The sequence below is a fragment of the Lonchura striata genome, chromosome 1 (genome assembly GCF_046129695.1).
Source record: "Lonchura striata isolate bLonStr1 chromosome 1, bLonStr1.mat, whole genome shotgun sequence".
Classification (NCBI taxonomy): Eukaryota; Metazoa; Chordata; class Aves; order Passeriformes; family Estrildidae; genus Lonchura; species Lonchura striata.
This window is the reverse complement of record NC_134603.1, coordinates 139,694,614-139,713,024: the sequence shown is the minus strand read 5'-3', so window position 1 is coordinate 139,713,024 and position 18,411 is coordinate 139,694,614. Positions and strand designations below refer to the sequence as shown.

The following is an 18,411-nucleotide window of genomic DNA, read 5'->3' as shown; positions in this document are numbered from 1 at the left end:
CTCTGATTAGATGTGTTTGAGATTATGAGCTTTTAATTTCTGAGAAGTTCAGTGATCTAGTTGTTAGTCTAATAAAATCTTTGTTCAGTTGTAAAGCCTTTTTCTTTATTGTCTGAAGAATTTGCTGCTGGGAAGGGCGTCTAGGCAGATCTGCCTCCAAGACGTGACTGACTGCTCTGAGTCCCAAAACACTCTTGTCTTGATACATAAACTCCTAATAGTACTTCAGGACTTCATGTGATTTTTTTTTTTTTATTTGTGACACTCTTTCCCCATGTGAAAATGATTGGTTATGATCAATTCAGGGAAGTGTCTCTGCATATTTTATAATGGAATGCTAGTATGTTGCATTTTGATTATTTATATCTTTATTACATATAAAACATTTTTATATCTAATTCTTTTAGCACTCCATGTGTATGTAGTAGTGGGGGGGGTCTAGGTCAAATTCAGGGTATTTTGCTAAATTCTACTATCTTTTCATAGTTCCTGCATAGAACAGCTGTTTAAGTACAAATCAAGGGTCTCTTTCTCACTGTAATTTGCCTTAATTAGCAAACGTATCAACATTGTGATAGGTTATGGAAAAAACGTTTTGTCTGGTCAGTCTCTTGGGAGGGACAGCCCTGTGTGAAAAATGACCTTGGAAATTGAGGATGTGGTTTGACACGTTTCATTTTAGCAGAGGTACTTGACTGTGCTTCTATGGGGACACACCAAACTGGGAAAAGCTGCACATTCAGGAATAACCCATTTATGTATTGTACTTGCTTCCCATCCCTCCTTTTCCTTAAGAAATTGATTACGGAATGTGTGGAAGATTTCTTAAGCTAGCATAGCAGAAAACAAGTGTTGCATAATGCCTTTAACATCAGGTGTTCATTAGGTTTTACTAGAAACACACAGTTTCTGCATGTGATGTTTGTTCTCCCAAGTTCATTTATCTGGGAAGCAAGTAAGTGATACATTCTTCTCTTCGGGTATGGATGCAGCATATACTGACATCTTGCCACGTGTAAGGGGTGGATGTAGGAGGGAAAGCTGGTTTCTAAACACTTGTGTTATAAAGCATTCATTCCATTTTTCAAAGCCTGATCTCTTTGGCTTGATACCATGAAAAACTAATATTCTACAGCTGTCTTTGGTAACAGAACTTTGCAGGAACAGTGACAAAACTGACAAAAACCCACTGCAGGATTTCATAAATTATGGCATTTCTACATTAGCTAATTTTTCTCTTCAGAAATGTTTGCTATATAGCATCAAGCCAAGTAGCCTCCCCTACATGTAACCCAGATTTTTCAGATTATAGGTTCTAATATTTCATGTCCTAAAGATGTTTTTTCGCTTGATAGGTGTGTACAGAAGTAACATATATACATTTGTACATATGTTACAAATGTACAGAAGTTACCTGTGTCTAATTCTGGGCTGCTGGTTGTAGTTCAAAACCAGCTGACTGTTACAGGGCTCCAAGAGTAAGCAGTCATGGTACTTAGCTTCTAGTGTGCCACTTTTACCAAAGTATAGAGCAGACAGGACTGTCCAACTTAGAGATACACTGTGTGGGCATCAGTGACAATTATAATGATTTTTTAAAAGTAGAATATATGCTAGATTTTTGTTAACTCTCTGTTTTGGGTTTGGGGGAATTTTTTTATTCCTTTTTGTTCCTTAAAGTTATCTTCCTGTAATATCTTTGAAAGCTCCAGCAGAACTTCTGTATGCCTTGTAAGAAATCGATTTCTGCTAGGACAGACTTGTTTCATCCTCACCATTAAACAATGTTCATATCTGGGTCTTATTTCCTCTCTTTCCTCAAGTCTTTCTCTCTTGAATGGATTGCTCAGGTCAGTGTGTAGATGCTTTGAGCTTATATAATTTGAAAAGCATAGTGATTTTGCTTTAAATACAAAATAACTAGAAATTTTGAGTTAGACCATCTAAAAGTAGGAGGAAATATCCAGGTAAAAATTATTTCTATGGTTATTTCCTTGCTCCTTCCTTCAGGACAAAGCTGTTCTGATTAGCTGAGATATGTAGTTAGAAATATTTTTCAAATACTACCTGTTAGTCTCAGAAATTGTATTTGATTAAGTATTTATTACTCTATGAAGTTTAGAAAGCAAACAGGTATTTTCCTAGTTAGATAATTTTGCTTCTTAAACGATAGAACTTCGTAGACAAGGTTAACAGTGATCTTCATACCAGAATGTTGACAAGAAAGTAACATAAGGGATATTTTTTTTTTTTTTAGTTTAAGCATGCCATTTGCCCTGATTTTGTGTGGTTTTTTTGGAATCAGTGAGCAGAAGGAGATTCTTCAAGGTTGTTACTAAATAGTGTTTGAGGTACATACTTTCCCCTAGTAGTAGCAGTAGTACTACTGAAGGCAAAACAAGCTTGGTTCAAATTTCCAGAAGCAGATTCAGACATTGCTTACAAAATATTTTGTATCTCTTGTATATGTAGCTTTGAATGGTAAGGTGATTAAAGTGTAACCTTCCCTGCCTGGCTTTCAGGGTGAAACATGCTTGTAAGAACACACAGTGCAGTGTGAAGCTTCATGGTAGTATTTCATGGGGTTTAGTACATTTGTTTTCACATAATCCTGTTCATGTTGTTTCTGTGGGAATGTTTCATAGGATTGTGATTAGCTGTTGCTTTTAAATTAGCTATTACTCTACATTCTCAGAATAAAAGTCATAATTCTGTAAGTTGAATAGTTGTGGAGAAAGTAGGAGGTACCAAAATACAGACTTAGCTTTACCAGTTCACTTCAAGTCTTTGTATCTTAGAGCTGCCTATGCATATTTTTCATTTATTGAATTTTTAATATGCACTCTTTCTTCCTCTTTAGGATGAAGAGAATGGGAATAGACAAGGTATGTCTTGTTTTTACTCTCTTATAGATCCAGTATATTGAATGCTTCAGCTGTGTAATAGACCTGAATTGCTGCCTAAGAGTTTGAAACTGAAAATCACTTTAGTGTGAGCATCAACCTCATTGATCAGTCACTTAATTCTAGGTTATGCCAGTCAGTTCCCCTCAATTTTCAGAACTTTCTCCCTCTCACATTGCCTTTGTCTGCTTCCTTTCTTAATTTACTCATGAACTTATTTTTAGAAATTCTCCATCCCATTTAATTGAAGTCTCTCTTTGGCATCCGTGCTTCCTTTTTGCTGATACCTTACTGTTCCTTTAAAAGAGTGAAAAACATGTTGATTTAAGAAAGATGGTTTCCAGCTTGGGAACCCATTCCCACTTTCTGTTTCCCCAGTGTGTCATGATGGTGAGGTGCAGGGGCCAGTGTGATGATGTGCATTGAGTGCCCCATGCAGGGTTCCCCAGTGCTCTGCCTGCCTGCCACAGCAGTGCAGCTGCCTGGGGGCAGCATGGGCTGAGAGCTGCTTCTGGTGCTGGGTTCTCAATTGTACCAAAGCATGGGACCTGCTCTCAGTGTACCTTTAAGTACCTCCTTTAGTTGGAAGACAAAGAGTATATCTGAATTCCTGTTTCTGTTTAGTTTGTGTAGCTGTGATATATTAAAAGCATTATGGGAAGTATGAATTTATTTGAACTCTCTTACTTTTCTTTTGGAATCAGATGGATTAATCCATTTCATTCTCCTAGTTTTACTCAGCTGTCATCACCTGCGTGTTAAACAGTGAGAAGTTAATCTCTTCTTACTTCTTATCACTCCCCAAATTTGAAGCATCCTTTATCTGTTTTGACTTACAAAAAGGCCCATTCTTTTAGGAAGGGAAGGGAATTGATCTTTTTTGCCAAACCAGTGAGGAACATGCCACTTAAGCTCTAGAGAAAAAAGTTCATGGTGTTCTTGTTCTTACAGGGAGAGCTCAGGCAGCTAAAGATGTAATGTTTTAGGTCTGTTTATCTAAAATGTTATCTGAGAGCTATTTTTCAGTAGGGAAACAGCAGTGAATAAATACTTGGTTCACCATGAGACCTGTAAAGGTGGAAACAAGATTACTTTCTGGAAATTTTTATGTAGCTTCTAAACCCATGAATCATAGCTCAACTATTGATTATTTATAGCACCTTGGTACGTTATATGCCTTGAAATACAGATTAGAGAGCATAAATGCCCTGAAAGTTAACAGCATTCTCTTTAAGAAGGTTGGACTTGTCCCCCTAGAAAGAGAAGGCACTACTATTAGGCAGAGGATGTAGATGTCAGTAAAAATTAACCTGCCAATTTTGTGTATTAAACCTTTAAAAACAGCAAAATGGGACGAAGTGTGTTAGACACTTCAGCATTTGACGTGATCTTTGGGGGTATAGGGTGGATGAAATCTTTATTTACATTGCTGCAGGTTGCCTGTTCCCAAACAAGGGGAGTAGGCAGCTTGTGCGGAGAAGATGAGGAGATCCGCACGTGTCATTTCTTTTGCTGGCAGAGCGCTGTTCGCTCCGCAGCAGCAGCGGGCAGGCTCGGTGCGGGGCTGTGCCGGCGCTCCGCGGCGCGGAGCCGCTCCGCTGGAAACGCGCGGGCGGGGCCGGCCGCTGGCGCCACCCGCTGGCGGGCCCGTGCGGTGCAGGCCAACTGGGAAACCCTGCCGAAATGGACTGAAAACACCTATTGAGAAACAGTTTTTAAAGTTTGTACGCGGTAATTCGCTTAATCCTCTTGATCTTTTCTTCCTGAAAGACTAAGTTAAAGGGATCCAAGCATTTCGTTTTTGTGAAGCAGTGTGTGCCAGTGCAGAAATGTCTTTTTTGGTGTCAGTTTTCAGTGAAAATTTATAATTAGCTGCCCTTTATGCTTTGCCCTTGTCGTAGATTAAGCTTACCTGTTAAAAATGAGGGTTTAGTATCAAATTCAGCATTTATATGTTTGATTAGGTGAGTGTGGATAAAAGTATCTCTATTGCTATTGCCTTTCATTGAGACCACTTGAATATTTTTCCAAAGGATCAAAGCACGTAATTAAGTCTAGAGGGCAGAAGATAAAAGCGTGTACCCTGTTTGATGTATTCTAACAGTGAAAGAAATATTTTTATATTTTTTAAGTTCTGATATAGAATTTTAGTGTATAGTTAGATCAAGCTCCTAGCTTGCATTAGTCTTCCTTTTGGTAAGTAGTAAAGTTTCAAAGTGTTTATATTGGAAGGTAATGTCAGTTTGTCCAGGAGAGCCCTTAACTAGGAATAACACCAGAGGGAGACGATGACCTAAAAGCAAGATTGGGTTGTCAGGCAAAGGAGTTAGGATGCTGTGACCAGGAGACACCTCATGTCTCAGGCATGTTCTCAGCAGGAACAGAAAGGGACCACCTCAGCTGTATGCACATGAACAAGGGAGAGCCTACAGGACTGCAGGAAGCTCTCCTGCCTTTTCCAGGAGCTCGCTGAAGCCCCTGCACACTCAGACAGAGGGGCAGTGGGATATCCCACAGCAGAGGGCCAGTGGATGAGTGGAGAGCAGATTGGGAGACCATAGGAGTTGAGTTGTCTTTGAGGTCCAGTTGTGAGAACAGCAGGGATGCATGGAGCTGTAGCTAGGGATGGATGAGGAGCTGGCTTAGAGCCCGTGGCCAGGATTTTTGGGCAGTGTTTTGGTGGGTGTCTGCTGTCTGCTCTCATGGAAGAAGTAGCCAAGGCTTTCTTCAGACAAGAGGTGGAGAAAGCACGTGCTGCTTCTTGTGGGAGACTTTAGCACCCTGTTATCTGCTGGAAGGTCTTCACAACAGATTTAGGGTAAATATTTTGTAGTTCTTACTTTAAGATTTTCAATTCTTTTCCTACTTTCACTGCTCCAGATTGTTGATCTTAAGCCAAGTCATTGAAAGGCTTCTCTAACAAGGTGCATTTTATCATATGATACAGATTTTCCACAGTGAATTCATTGGCCACAGATTGGAAACTTGTATCAGCTTCTACTGTTTTCCAGAGACTCTCTGTTATATTGACCAATCTATATTGCATATTTCTTGGACTTGTTACTCCCAGAAATACTTGGAGTATTTATTTTGTGTGTTTTGAGGATGTCTTGCTGTCAGTTTTCCATTCTTCCTATTTTTTGGAGTTGCCCTGTTTCAATACTCATTTATTTAAGTGGTATCTCACAGATAGAAATATTCCAGGAGAGCATATTAGGAATATTTGGAGCCAGACTGAAAAATACCTATACCTACTAATAACTTAGCATTCTTATTAAAAACTTGCACCTCATTAGGTCTGTCAAGACCTAATTAGGTCTGTCTAGAACTAATGAGTGGAGCTGGGGGAGAAGTTCATGCCATTTGATTTGATTGTGAATTAATATGATTCTGTATCTTGTTGTCATTCAAACATTACTTAAATTGTTAATGTCAAAATACAGGTTTTGTACATATGAAAGTACTTTTTTGTAAATTGTCCTAAAACATGTTTTTCTTTAAAAACTTCTAGTTTGGTGATAGTGACTAAAGTGAACAGTGAAAAGCATAAAGAAATAGACTGAAAGAAATTTTATCCTTCTACAGAACTAAGCTATTTTGTGTCTAACACAGTACCTGGGAATCCAATATCATTATAATGCTGTATCTTTTTTTTTTTAATAGTATGATGTTCTTGATTTTTGTACTTTTACCTGTATTTCTATGTAGAAGTACCTGTGGCAACTAGGAACTCTTTTTCCCATAAAAATTAAAATCAACTTAGGTGTATTACTCAGTGTATTTCTCTGTGGAGACCCAGTGTGTACTTGTTAATGAGACCTTAGACATGTTTTCACTGAGAAGTCTAGAAGTCTAGAACCTTAAACTTTATCACCAGGCTTTTTTCTTTTCTTTTCTGTTTTTGTTTTTGGGGTTTTTTTGGTGTTTTTTTTTTTTTTTTTTTTTTTTTTTTTGTTTGTTTTTGTTTTTTTAATGTGCCTAAATATGTACAAAAGTTTCTACCCTTCAATTGTTTACGCTAAATAGTTGCAATTTACTACCTGGCCTTCTTCAGCTCTGTGCAAGTCTGCTTTGATAGGGTACAGCCTTTGAGAGAAGGGTGGAAAAAATTCAGGAAAAGGTTTTTTTCCTGCATTACTGCTGCTTACATAAGGGCTGGAGTTTTTAATATTTCATTTCTTTTAACAGACTGTTGATTTCTGTAATGTGTTTGTGTTCTCCCAGGATTTAATTTAATCCCATGTTTTTTAACATCATGGTCTGTCGGCTCAGTCTGTTATGAAATAAACATATTGTGCCTGTGATGTGGGAGCAAGGTAGATCAGAACAAGAGGCTGAATGTGAAAGCAAATATGTGGAAAGGTCATAGATGGCTGGGGTGTTAGGGTCCAGGGTATATGGTAGTAGAATTAGAAGTAAAAGACAAGAGATGTGTAAGAGTAATGGTTCAGGATAGGGGGACAGTTAATTTCTCTTTCTTGTGGATTTTTGATCCAACTTAATTTTTTTAACACCTAAATGTTGAGAATGCTAAAAGAGGGCTCATTCAGTTTTCTGCTGAGACCAGAGCCTGATGATTCCTTGTTCCCTTATAGTACATCCAGAATGTCTAATGGATTAATTTTCCAGCTTGTCACATGTATAATGTTTCTCCGTGGTTTCTGTTGAGTTCAGATCATCTTTGACTTTGAATAAAAACATGAAGTATAATTCTCAAGGATTTAAGGGAGGGTCCATAGATTCAGCACTCCAGATAAAAATTGTATTTCTCTATGCTTATCTAATGACTACAGTAAATCCTCTAGACTAATCATAGATTAAATTTTAAACTTAAAAAGGTTTCATTTGAGAGAATTGAATAAAGTCATAGTAATGGCAAATAATGCAATGAGAAAACACAGTTTTGAAGAGTTTGTAACTAAGCTGAAACTGTGTTACATATTTTCCATAACATTGCCAAATTATTTTCTCATCTTCTCCCCTACCTTGGCATGTAGATAGGGTTGAGGTTGTATTAGTCAAATGATTTAACAGAAAAGTAAGCAAAAGAAGAAATAGCATTTTGGAGTTGCCTAATCAAAATGCCAGAGGTGCTTTGAGAAATAAGAATGTATTTTTCCTGTGTTAGAGAGTTGAATGCCAAGTGTTTCTCTGCTAAATGACTCAACAGCACTAATTTACTTATCACATTCTTTCAGAGGCTCATCCCTGGCACTGTATTTCAGCTGGTGTTTTTCAGTTGAGTTGCTTTGAGCTTGACAGTGAGTGAAATAAGCTCTGTTGGGACTGGGCTGAGACCTTTGGGCTCCTTTTCCAGAGTGGATTGCTGGTGGAGAAATGCTTACTATGTATGAAATTCAGTTTGTAGATTATAATATGTAGAATGATCCCTCAGAGGGATTCTTCAATGGGCCGCCTTCAGTTAGATGTAGTCCTGACAGGTTTGTGATTTATATTTAATTAAATGCAATATCAGTTAATAAATGTAAGTTCTGCTGTACTTTCAGCAACCTTTTTTGAGTAGTTTGGGAAATGAGTAACAAGTTTTTGATTGAGTAATCAATTGGAAGCATTTGCTGTGCTGTCTGTTCCCCTCCCTTTGCCTGAAAGGCATCCCAGGAATCAGTGCTGCTCAGCTGAAACAGTGGCGCTCAAATGCCTTGGATACCCAAAAGCATACTTGCAGATCTTCATGCTCAAGAGGAATGTTCCTCCTCCTTGAGTCAGAGACAGATGTGCATAACAGCCCGTCTTAATTGATTAATCTGAGGTGTTTCATGAGGCTGATTTCTTAAATGTAAAAGTGAAAGTCATCCTTTTGCTGTCTTCTGATGATAGGGCTGGGAGTAAAAATGTTCTACAACATGTTCTCTGTAGACTTTATTGAATTGCTGTATTATGAGGATTTCTAAGCACAGTTCAGCTGTTCTGAGCAGCAGAATTTATTTTCACCTTGAGGAAGAGGAGCAATGACATGTTTTTAATCAGTGGATAGTTGGAGAGACTTTGTAAGAAAGTATGTACTGTACTGTGTTCCAACACTTGCTGGTTTGTGTTCTGCAGGTCAATAGAAAGAGCTGTCAGCAATAGCACTTTGGCATGAGGTTTTTTTTTTTCTTTTATCCTTTCCTGTTCAGGATGCAAAGGTTGTTCTTTTTGTAGTCTTTGTGACTCAGATGTTTTAATCTGTGTTTTATATCAAAAGGTTAATGACTTCAGAGAGACTAAGTGCTTGTTGCTAGGCTGTAGTGTGTTGGTAGATTAGATAGCATAACTTATGCCATGTCATTTTGTTTTCCATGTGAATCATAGAGTAGCACTGTAATACTGTCTGGTCTGCAGAGAGTAGTTTAAAAACTAAGTCATAGTTACTGCATTTGATACAATACTGGTTATGTTCATTGTAGCAGCTGTATTTCAAACTAGATTTTTAGGGGATTAAGCTAGAATTGGCACCTAGGTAATTTCTATGTTGAATTTGGGGCAATTAGGAGAAGTTCTGCTGAATATCGCCCCCCCAAATGTAAGTCAGTTTTAAATGTTACCTAGTCTTATTTCTACTGTTATGTTTAAAAGGAAATATTTTTTAAAAATACTGCTACTTTTATCAGGGAAAGCATGTTTGAATTCTATTATTTTGTAAATATGGTGGTTGCTAGTGCAACATATTCCCCTCTGCCACTTGTGGCTTCTTAAACATTTGTCAGGAAAGCTTCCTTGGAACTTTGCAATGGGAGACTTGTTTTCTCCTGTCAGACTGTGAAGACGTTATTGACTTGAAGTCTCAGCTCATGGATCCAGGCAAGATAAAGGTTTGATCACTAATGATTCCATGATATGAGCTATGAAGAAAGTCTTTATTTTGCAGTCATTTGAACAAAAGTTAAAACAAGGCACTAATTTTAGTTTCTAGATTTTATTGTGATCTCCATGCTTATTGCAAGTGACATGTAGTCTCTGATTAATTAAAAGATTTGCATCGAATTATGAAAAACATACTGGCTCAGAAAAACCTTGTTGCAATACCTAGGTTTTCTGTATTTGTCTTGCATTTGATTTACAGGTGCTAATTATTAACTCTCCTGATTCCTTACTATCCTTGTTTAAGCTGATGAGTTTTTGTCTTGAGTCTTCTATGTACTTGGGAATTTATTTTTCTTTCCTTACTTCTGATGATGCTGAATCTCTGAATTCAGTTCAGACACCAGTTTGCTTACTCTAAAGTTATATTTTCATTTGGATAACATCACTGAAGGGAATCATTGCACTGCAATCAGTATTTTAGTTGTTCTGTTAACAAAATTACACTACTGCCTGGGCAAAAACTTGCCTTTGAATTTATACTGACTGATGACCATTTACTCATGCTGGAAATTTTCATGTGTTTACAAAAGTGATACAGGAAATGTCAACTTGATGGACTTTTCAGTATCCAATCAGCTGAGTTGGGTACTTACCAACTTTATTTGCTTTTTTCTTTTCACTGCTCTGTTGCAAGACTACATCTCTCTTTATAGCTGCATTCAAGGGGGAATCAAGTACAAATGAAGTTCTTTTTAAATAAGTTGTGCTTTTCATCTGTGCTGTTTCCTTGCATATGTGAATATGTTATTGGCACCTCACACTTTGTCTGTTCTTTGTGTGTGCATGGTGTCTTATTTTTCATTTGCAGTTGAAGATTTGGGAGAAGTTGTTGTATTTGCTGGTAGCCTGCCATGTAATGCTCAATTACAAAGTATGTTTTGTTTACAAAAGTATGGAGAAGGAGGAAGGAGGCAAAATTCATATGAAGTAATAAGCACTGGAAAAGCACAGACTTTTATTTCTTACAAAGCCTTTTATATAAGGATTGTATGTCTTACAAACTGCTTTTGGATCTGCAAAAGAGGTCTGCGTTTGCTGTTCTTTGTTGTATCACTTTGTCAAGAATTGCTGGCATGCTGCAAAAAATTGGTCTTTTCAGTATTAGAAACAAAAATCATGAATCCTGACAGAATGTAGTGCAGAGCTGGAGAACTTTGTGTAAATCTCTTGGCTGTGATATTCTGTTCTAGATTGTGGTGTTTAGGAGGAGGGCAGTTTAGTCTCATTTCTAGGCAGCATTTGCTTTTGCCTGATCATTAGGTGCAGACAGGACCACATGGAAATTTAGGCATAATTAAATCAGAGTGTAGTGAATGTTAAATTTTGAGACAGGAGGTGAGTTATTAGATAATGCATTTTACTTGAAGTTTATTTCTATGATGATTGAGTGCATATTTTAAAGATTTATTCTCCTCAGCTGGTCTGAAAAGGTACTGTTAGCTTCCACTGTCAAAAAATACTGCTTAGCTTTGCTTGAGTTTCAAACTCCCAAGTATAAATGTACATTGAGGCTATGTATTCAAGGAAGTTAATTTCTGTGTTACTGATTAAAAAAGATTTGGTTTGTATCTAAATATGTAGAAGATCAAGGAGAAGTGAAGAACATATATTTATCTACCAGGGCTTGAGAGTTCTAATATGTCTTCTTGTTTCTACTTCTGTTTGGATAATGCTGATTTGTGGAACGAACTAGCAAATGTAATCCACATTTTGGACATTTTATCTTGATTTTTTGCCCTTAAATTGATTTTTAGTGTGGTGGTTTAGTTTTTATAGGAAGTAAGAATGACTGTTTAATACAGCCTCCTTCTGCAAGTAGGACAAAGAGCCAAGTTTAATGTGCAATTAGCTTTCTGAACTGATTGATAAAATAGCTGTGGAAATATCAAGTGAGTGCCCTTAATGTCCTGGTGTAGCTGACAGGCAGGTCAGAAGTCCGGTGTCAGTCTCTGGTCTCCCTAAATTGTGGCAAGTTTCCCCTCTTACTCAGAAGTGGGAAGTGTATTACAGGATTTCTGTGTTACATACTGAATGGGAGTAACTTTATCTATTTGACCTCTTGATTTGCATGTTCAGGTATGGACAAGGCATAAAGCAGCACATAAAGCAGCACTAACGTTTTTTGAAGAGTATTTTATAAAGGAAGCTGAGGTGTGATAAATTAGATGTGTCATGGAAGCTGTATTATTTTTAATTTTTTTGCCTCTTTAGGAAATGTATGTGTCTTCAGTAAAAGATAAGTGACAGCATTGGGAAGGATGTTTGGTGGTCCTATAAAAGGTCATATTTTAACTTCATTCTGTAAGAAGTTGAAGCAACCTTTTGTTCATGGCATCTGGGTAGATTAATCTTGGGGCTTCTCTAAACTTGCTGAAATGTTAGTGGCTTTTTAAAGGACAAGACTCATCACATGTTCAGTGTCTATTTAAATCTGCAGATTAAAAATGACAGATATTAACTTTGGCTCACAAAGAGCATTTTGTGTGTCTTGTAGCTGTATCTTGCTAATCAAATTTTAAGTATTTGAGGACTGAACTGCCAGCTGGAGTTTCTTGATTTGTAATTAAGTTGCTTTATATATAGTATTTATCTGATTCTATCAAATAAACTTTTTGATTATTTACTCCCCAATCTGGAACTATTTTGAGAAGGCCCATTAGAGCCATATGAGCGAGCCATTTTGTTGAACTGTTTTATGGTAAATTGGCAGGATACTTGAGGATCTGCACAATAAAGGCATTAGGCTAAAACCAGGATCTGAAAAATGTGAATCATAGTCACAGGGTGATCTGGTTTTTTGCAATTTATTACAGTTTTTCAAATGAACTTTGCCCACATGGAAACTGAACTAAAAAAAAGAGGTTAAGGGTGCACCTTATTTATATTCAATAAATACTACTGTGATTTATTAAACATTTTAGGTGGAACATTTAAAGCTGTGGGGAGAGTACTTTGAAAAGCCTAAGACTTGTGCCTAAGTCAAATGCCAGTCATTTCAGAAATGGTTAGAACCTAATAAGGCCAGTTTTAAGGAGTTTTTTATCAGCAATGCCAGTTTTAAGCAATTCCTTTATTCTCTTGTGCTGTTCCTTCTTTTCCTGCAGTTTAAGCCTCCCTCTCCACTAAGCTGGGGTTTCCTGCTGAGGTGGAGCCCCGGCCCAGACCCAGCTTATTTTTGTACCGTGTCACTTCCCTGGGCTGGCTGCTCACTTACCCTCCAAAGGTGGCACTTCCTTAGCTGGGAGTGTGCAGCAGGGATAGAACCTGGAGCCAGGGGTTGGGAGTGCCCAAGGCTGTCAGAGTGTCTCTGGCACTCTAAGACTGTGTGTATCTGGCTGTAGCCCTTCAGGTTCTGGTTCTGTGAGCACTGGACCATGCAGGGCCATTATGGATGTGTTGGTTTATTTTTCATTATTTCTGGCTGGTCTTCTTTGTGAATAATTGGGGTTTGGTTTTGGTTTTTTAGCTTCACTGGCACAATAGTTCCATCAGTGAAGCTGTGTTAGATGCTGTAAAATGGCTTACTCCAGCTGCGTGCAAATGTAGGACAGCTACACTGTATTTTAGCTGCTGTATAACTGTGAGAATTTTTTGGGTGTTTTTGTTTGTTTTACTGTACACACACACACACACCCCCCCCCCCCATCTTGATTTTCAGAAGTGTGGTTACTTAACAAAGAATTACTTAGCTTTGGTGACAGGCATGTAAAACCAAAAGGTGCCTGTGTTTCTGGAAGTATAGAACTTAAGTGTGTATTGAGAAAGCAAGAAAATGCAATTGTACATTGCTTTTAACTACTGTAGATTAACTTGAAGTTGTGTATATACAGATATATACAGCATGTGCAGACATATGCTGTGCGTATAATTTGAATTAAAAATTTCTTTTTGAACCTTGGTAGATCTTTGAGAAAACTTTCAACTTCATTTTGCAGTTTCTGAAAACACTGTTGGAAAATCACTTTTGTAGTCCATGAGAACTGTAAATCAGTGTTTTATTTCTTCCTTCTAAGGGAAGATTTTAAAATTTTATTTTTCAGTTTCTATTACATTATGATTTCTTTGTATGTCTCTGTGAATGCAGCAGGATTGCATCCCAAAATATTTTAAAATGAAAACATCATGTAATGCAGTACAATGAAATGCTATTAAGAGATATTCTTTCTTTCCCAGGAAAACAAAGAAATAGACTGGAGCCAATGGATACCATATTCGTTAAACAAGTTAAAGAGGGTGGACCTGCTTTTGAAGCTGGGCTGTGCACAGGTACTGTTCAATAACATGTTTATGTACATGATGTAAAATACATATGATTTAAGTTTGCTACTACATAGTTCTATCCCATTTAAACCTTGTTCTTTCCTTTAGAAGCTTTTAAATTGTTCTCCAGTGTTTTTCACCTTGGAACCTTGTTTTGCTTATTAAAGCATTGAAGTTTTAGTCTTTTTGATTTGCTGTCTTTAAGAGAAAAATAAAATACGTGAAGAAGAGATAAAAAACGAAAATAATACCTGTAAGTTCCTATTTCTTTGGTTTGAGACAAATTGGTAACCTAAAAACATTCAGGTCTTTGTACATTAAATAAAATTTTTCTGCCCTACCTCCTTAAATCAAATAGGATCACTACAAATCTATTCTTATAAAATTCTGTTCAATTGCTCGTTTAATCAAACTGGAGAGCAGAAAACATGGAGGTTTTCTGTGAACTGTGTCATACCTTTACTTAAGTGCTGAAAGAAGAAAAAAACTGTGTTAGAATAGAAAATCTTACAGGTGACAAAGTTACATACATAGATGGATGCCATTGTGAACACAGGTTTCTTAAAAATATGGCAAAAATTATTTTCTGTGAAAGGCTTGTGCTTGTATCAGTAATGGGATGTTGATATATTTTTAGAAAAAGTTATGTACCTCAAATTGACTGGAATAAGATAAGTTTTGTATGTTCTTCCTAAAGAAATACAAAGTTTCTAGGTTGATTAGTTTAAAAACAGCTCTAGATCCCACTTGCACGCCATAAGGGATTTGTGGGGTTTTTTTTAACTCCTCCTTAGATAGTTATTTAGAGAAGGGCTACTTTGGCAAAATTTGATTGCTATTATATAAAGATGTTTTGGCTTGATAAAATGCAGCATATGTTGAATTTGTACAGAGGAACCATGTTAATTTCTGCTCTGTTCAGTGTCTGCCAAATTGAGAGAGATAAAATCTGTAGTGAATATTTTATTTTTAGTTACAGAAGAGATTTTTAAGAGCCCAGAATAAAGAGCATAAAATAAAGGAGAGAATACATTTTTAATAACTAGAATATTATTCTTAAACACAGTGCTTATAGCAGTTACATCTAATTAGGTCATGCCAGTATTTGTTATTTATGAGTTTTAGGGTGAAATACATTACTATATCTCTGTCTTGGTATTATAAAATACTCAGGGAATAATCAGCCAGGTATATTGCTTAACCTCTCATGCAGACACTGTATACATTTCTTATTTTGTAGAATCAACTGTTGCTATTATTAATTGGGTTTGGGGTTTTTTTGTGTTGTTGCGTTGGTGGTTTTTTTTTTTTTTGTTTGTTTTCCATAATGTAACCAATGAAAACTTGAATGAAAGCTTCTCAATAGAAAACTTGGAATATTCTTGGAAATTTGAGCAATAGAGGAAAGTATCTTAAGTATAAGACAGTCCACTCTGAAGTATTTTTGAATACTCCTGTAAAATCATCTTTGTTAAGGCTAGAAAGGTAATCTCACATATTTAACCTCTAAGATATTTCATTAAAAATAGTTTTATGGAGTTAATAAATACTAGAAATATAGAAATATGAAAAGCCTAAACATATCTGTATTTCCCATGTCATGATCTTTGTGCTGTTGTTTATCTATATGAAGGAATATAAAGAACTAAAACATATGTGGAAGGGGCATTCTGATTAATTTCTACTTTGATCAAAATATGTAGCAAGCCACCAGACTGATGGAGAGCTGTTAGAAAAAGCCTTCTTGTTTCTGTTTCCTTTTTCACACTACAGGCACTGATGTCCCTTTGCTATGTATCTGAAACAGAACAAAGTTGTACTTGGAGAGTTGTCTGTGCTCATGTCATTTATGTAAGCAGTTCTGCAGTGTGTCCCCATCAGATCTTGTGGCAGATCCATGGGATGTCTATTTCAAGCAGACTCGTGTCACTGCTGTGTGGAATCTAGTCTGCTTCTGTGAAAAATAAAAGCTGCACAAGTATAGATAAAATTATATGACCTACTCTAATGATACTCCTAATTATAGTTTTTAGTGGGAATACTGAGTAAAGATCTGTGGCAATATAGCCCACATTGCAGGCTGTTCTTAAACAACCTGGAAAAGAGCCAGTTGGAGTCCCAGAGAAGGATCTGGTGTGTTCTGGGGAAGTTCTGCAGTATGACATAGCCAGGACAGGGTTGAGAGCTTGTTGCCACTAAGCTTTCTTTCATGGCTTAGGAAGCAGGAGACAAAACTCAAGAGTTATTTCAGACAAGAAGGTAACCAGTGGATGAAGGGGAATAGGTAAACTTTTATAAAGTTGAAAATATCACACCAGTTTTATTGGCATAAAGTTTACTTTATCTGCAGACAAAATTAAAAGTCAGATTTGTGTAATCTGTATGTGGAGCCTCCTCAGAGCACAAGCATTTGAAGCATTATTGTCCCCAAGACAGGGTGAGTAGTCAGGGTGAACAGTTTTTTCCTTGCTTTGATTTGATCATGCCAGAAAAACAAAAAGGGCTTTCAGTTTCTAAAGCAGTGTTGAAAAAGCCATTCTCTTTGCCTCACTCTGCACAGGTCCTTTCTTTCAGCTCTTCTTCCTCCAGTAGCTTTTTGAAGCTCCCTACCTGTAATCTTGGAGACCGTTTTCTCCTCATTAGGAAATTCAGGATACCTTTCTGCTCTTCTGATCAGAGATGTCTTAAATACTGTTTGGTCAAGAACAAACAGAATAGGTTTTGCATCACAGGCTAAAAATAGCTCTACATAATATATTTGACAATTTATGAGGATATATGAAACTCTTAATGAGGAAGGTGTAACATAATATTTGGAGAAATGTTTTTTTGTTTTTGAGGAAGACTTGAATTTAACATATGGGTGTTCTTGATTATTGTGAGGTATAGAAATGCAAAATAAAAACTGTTTAAAAAACATATAGACGAACTAATTTCAGTTATAACTTTTCCCTCTACAGGTGACAGAATTATAAAAGTCAATGGAGAAAGTGTTATTGGAAAGACATATTCTCAAGTCATTGCTTTAATACAGAACAGGTAAGATAATATTATCATGTGCCACACTTCTTGTATGGTGAGCATGAAATACCCACTTGCGGGAGTTTTGAAAAGTCATCGTATGACTAAATTTTCATTAGTCCCGCTCAGTTATATTATTTCCTTTTTCATATATTTGCTGATTGCTGAGAAAAGTTTGAGAATAGATGTGCTGAGTTGTACCACAGTCCTTTTATTGTTGGTACTTGTCCCATGTTAATAAATAACACCAAGTGTTATAGAGCTGATGGCTGAAATGTTTTAACATCCCTGCTAATACAGACACTTGGTTTCAGGCAAATAGAATCAAATTCTCAGTGTTATAGAGGAAGTTTGAACTGGAAATAGACAGATTAGGTGTATATACATGTGTCAATTGGAACAAAAGTTTATAAAATCCACCTTGCTTATGAGAGCTAAGAACTAGAAATCAGCACATCTGGTGAAGGAAAAATTCTTGCTAGTGCACACCTGCAGAATATCATCTGCAGTAAGTCTTTCCTCTGTTTTGCAGCAAATTAAGAACCTTGCTCAGAGTTGAGAAAATACTAATATTTACTGCTCCTTCAACTCACAAGCACTTGTGAAATCATGTCTATGCATGAGTCTAGATACTCTTTCATGTCTCATGTCTGCCTCCTTTTTTACAGTTCTTTTGGTGTCAAATTTGTTCTATAGCAACAAGTTTCTGATATAATACTGAACTATGTGGCAAAAAGATGTATTATGATCAGCATGAAGGAATGTTTTCCAAGTACATCTCCCTTGTCATATTTTTAGTGGCTCATCACGTATTTAAACTTAGATATGCCTACTGTTAAAAGAAGGGAAAATCAGATTCTGATCTTCCTATTTCAGTGATGTCTTTGTTCAAGATTTTGTTCCAAATGTGTCCACCTCAGGTGGTTTGTGTCTCTGTGGTTTTGTTTTGGATGTTTGTTGTTATTTTGTTCTTTCAATAAACAACAAAATTGTATTCAGAGATGTGATGAACTTGGTAGACTGAAACATGTTTTGTGTCATTAATGCTGTCTTACAAGAGCTGGACAGATGGGCTTTTTTATTTCCTTCACTGGACATAACTACTAACCATGCATTGTTTCTTTATTTTGTGTTTTTGCAAGCAATTCTCTTATACAGTAGTGTATACCCAAGATATAGTGTATGCTCAACTATGTAGATCAGTCAATTAACTCTTTTAATCCCAGAAGGAGACCAGTCACATCTTTGAGTGGCTTGTGTGGTCAGTGATGCTTAACTCTAGGTGTGCCTGTGAATTGAGTTTATTTTCAGGAGTGTAGGTAGTGACCTATTCAGTAGAACTGAACCCCTGCCCACTGTGGGT

General features: G+C 36.8%; 1 protein-coding gene across 4 annotated transcripts in view; it reads left to right on the top strand.

Moving 5' to 3' along the window:
• The window catches only part of ARHGAP21 (Rho GTPase activating protein 21), a 111,094-nt gene that overhangs the window by 48,101 nt on the left and 44,582 nt on the right, over positions 1-18,411 (top strand). For all 4 annotated transcript variants that reach the window (XM_031503811.2, XM_021533120.3, XM_031503812.2 and 1 more), the window contains 3 exons: positions 2,861-2,885; positions 13,941-14,033; positions 16,988-17,066. In XM_031503811.2, coding sequence (XP_031359671.2) covers positions 2,861-2,885; positions 13,941-14,033; positions 16,988-17,066 — 197 coding nt within the window. The remainder of the gene's footprint in view (positions 1-2,860; positions 2,886-13,940; positions 14,034-16,987; positions 17,067-18,411) is intronic.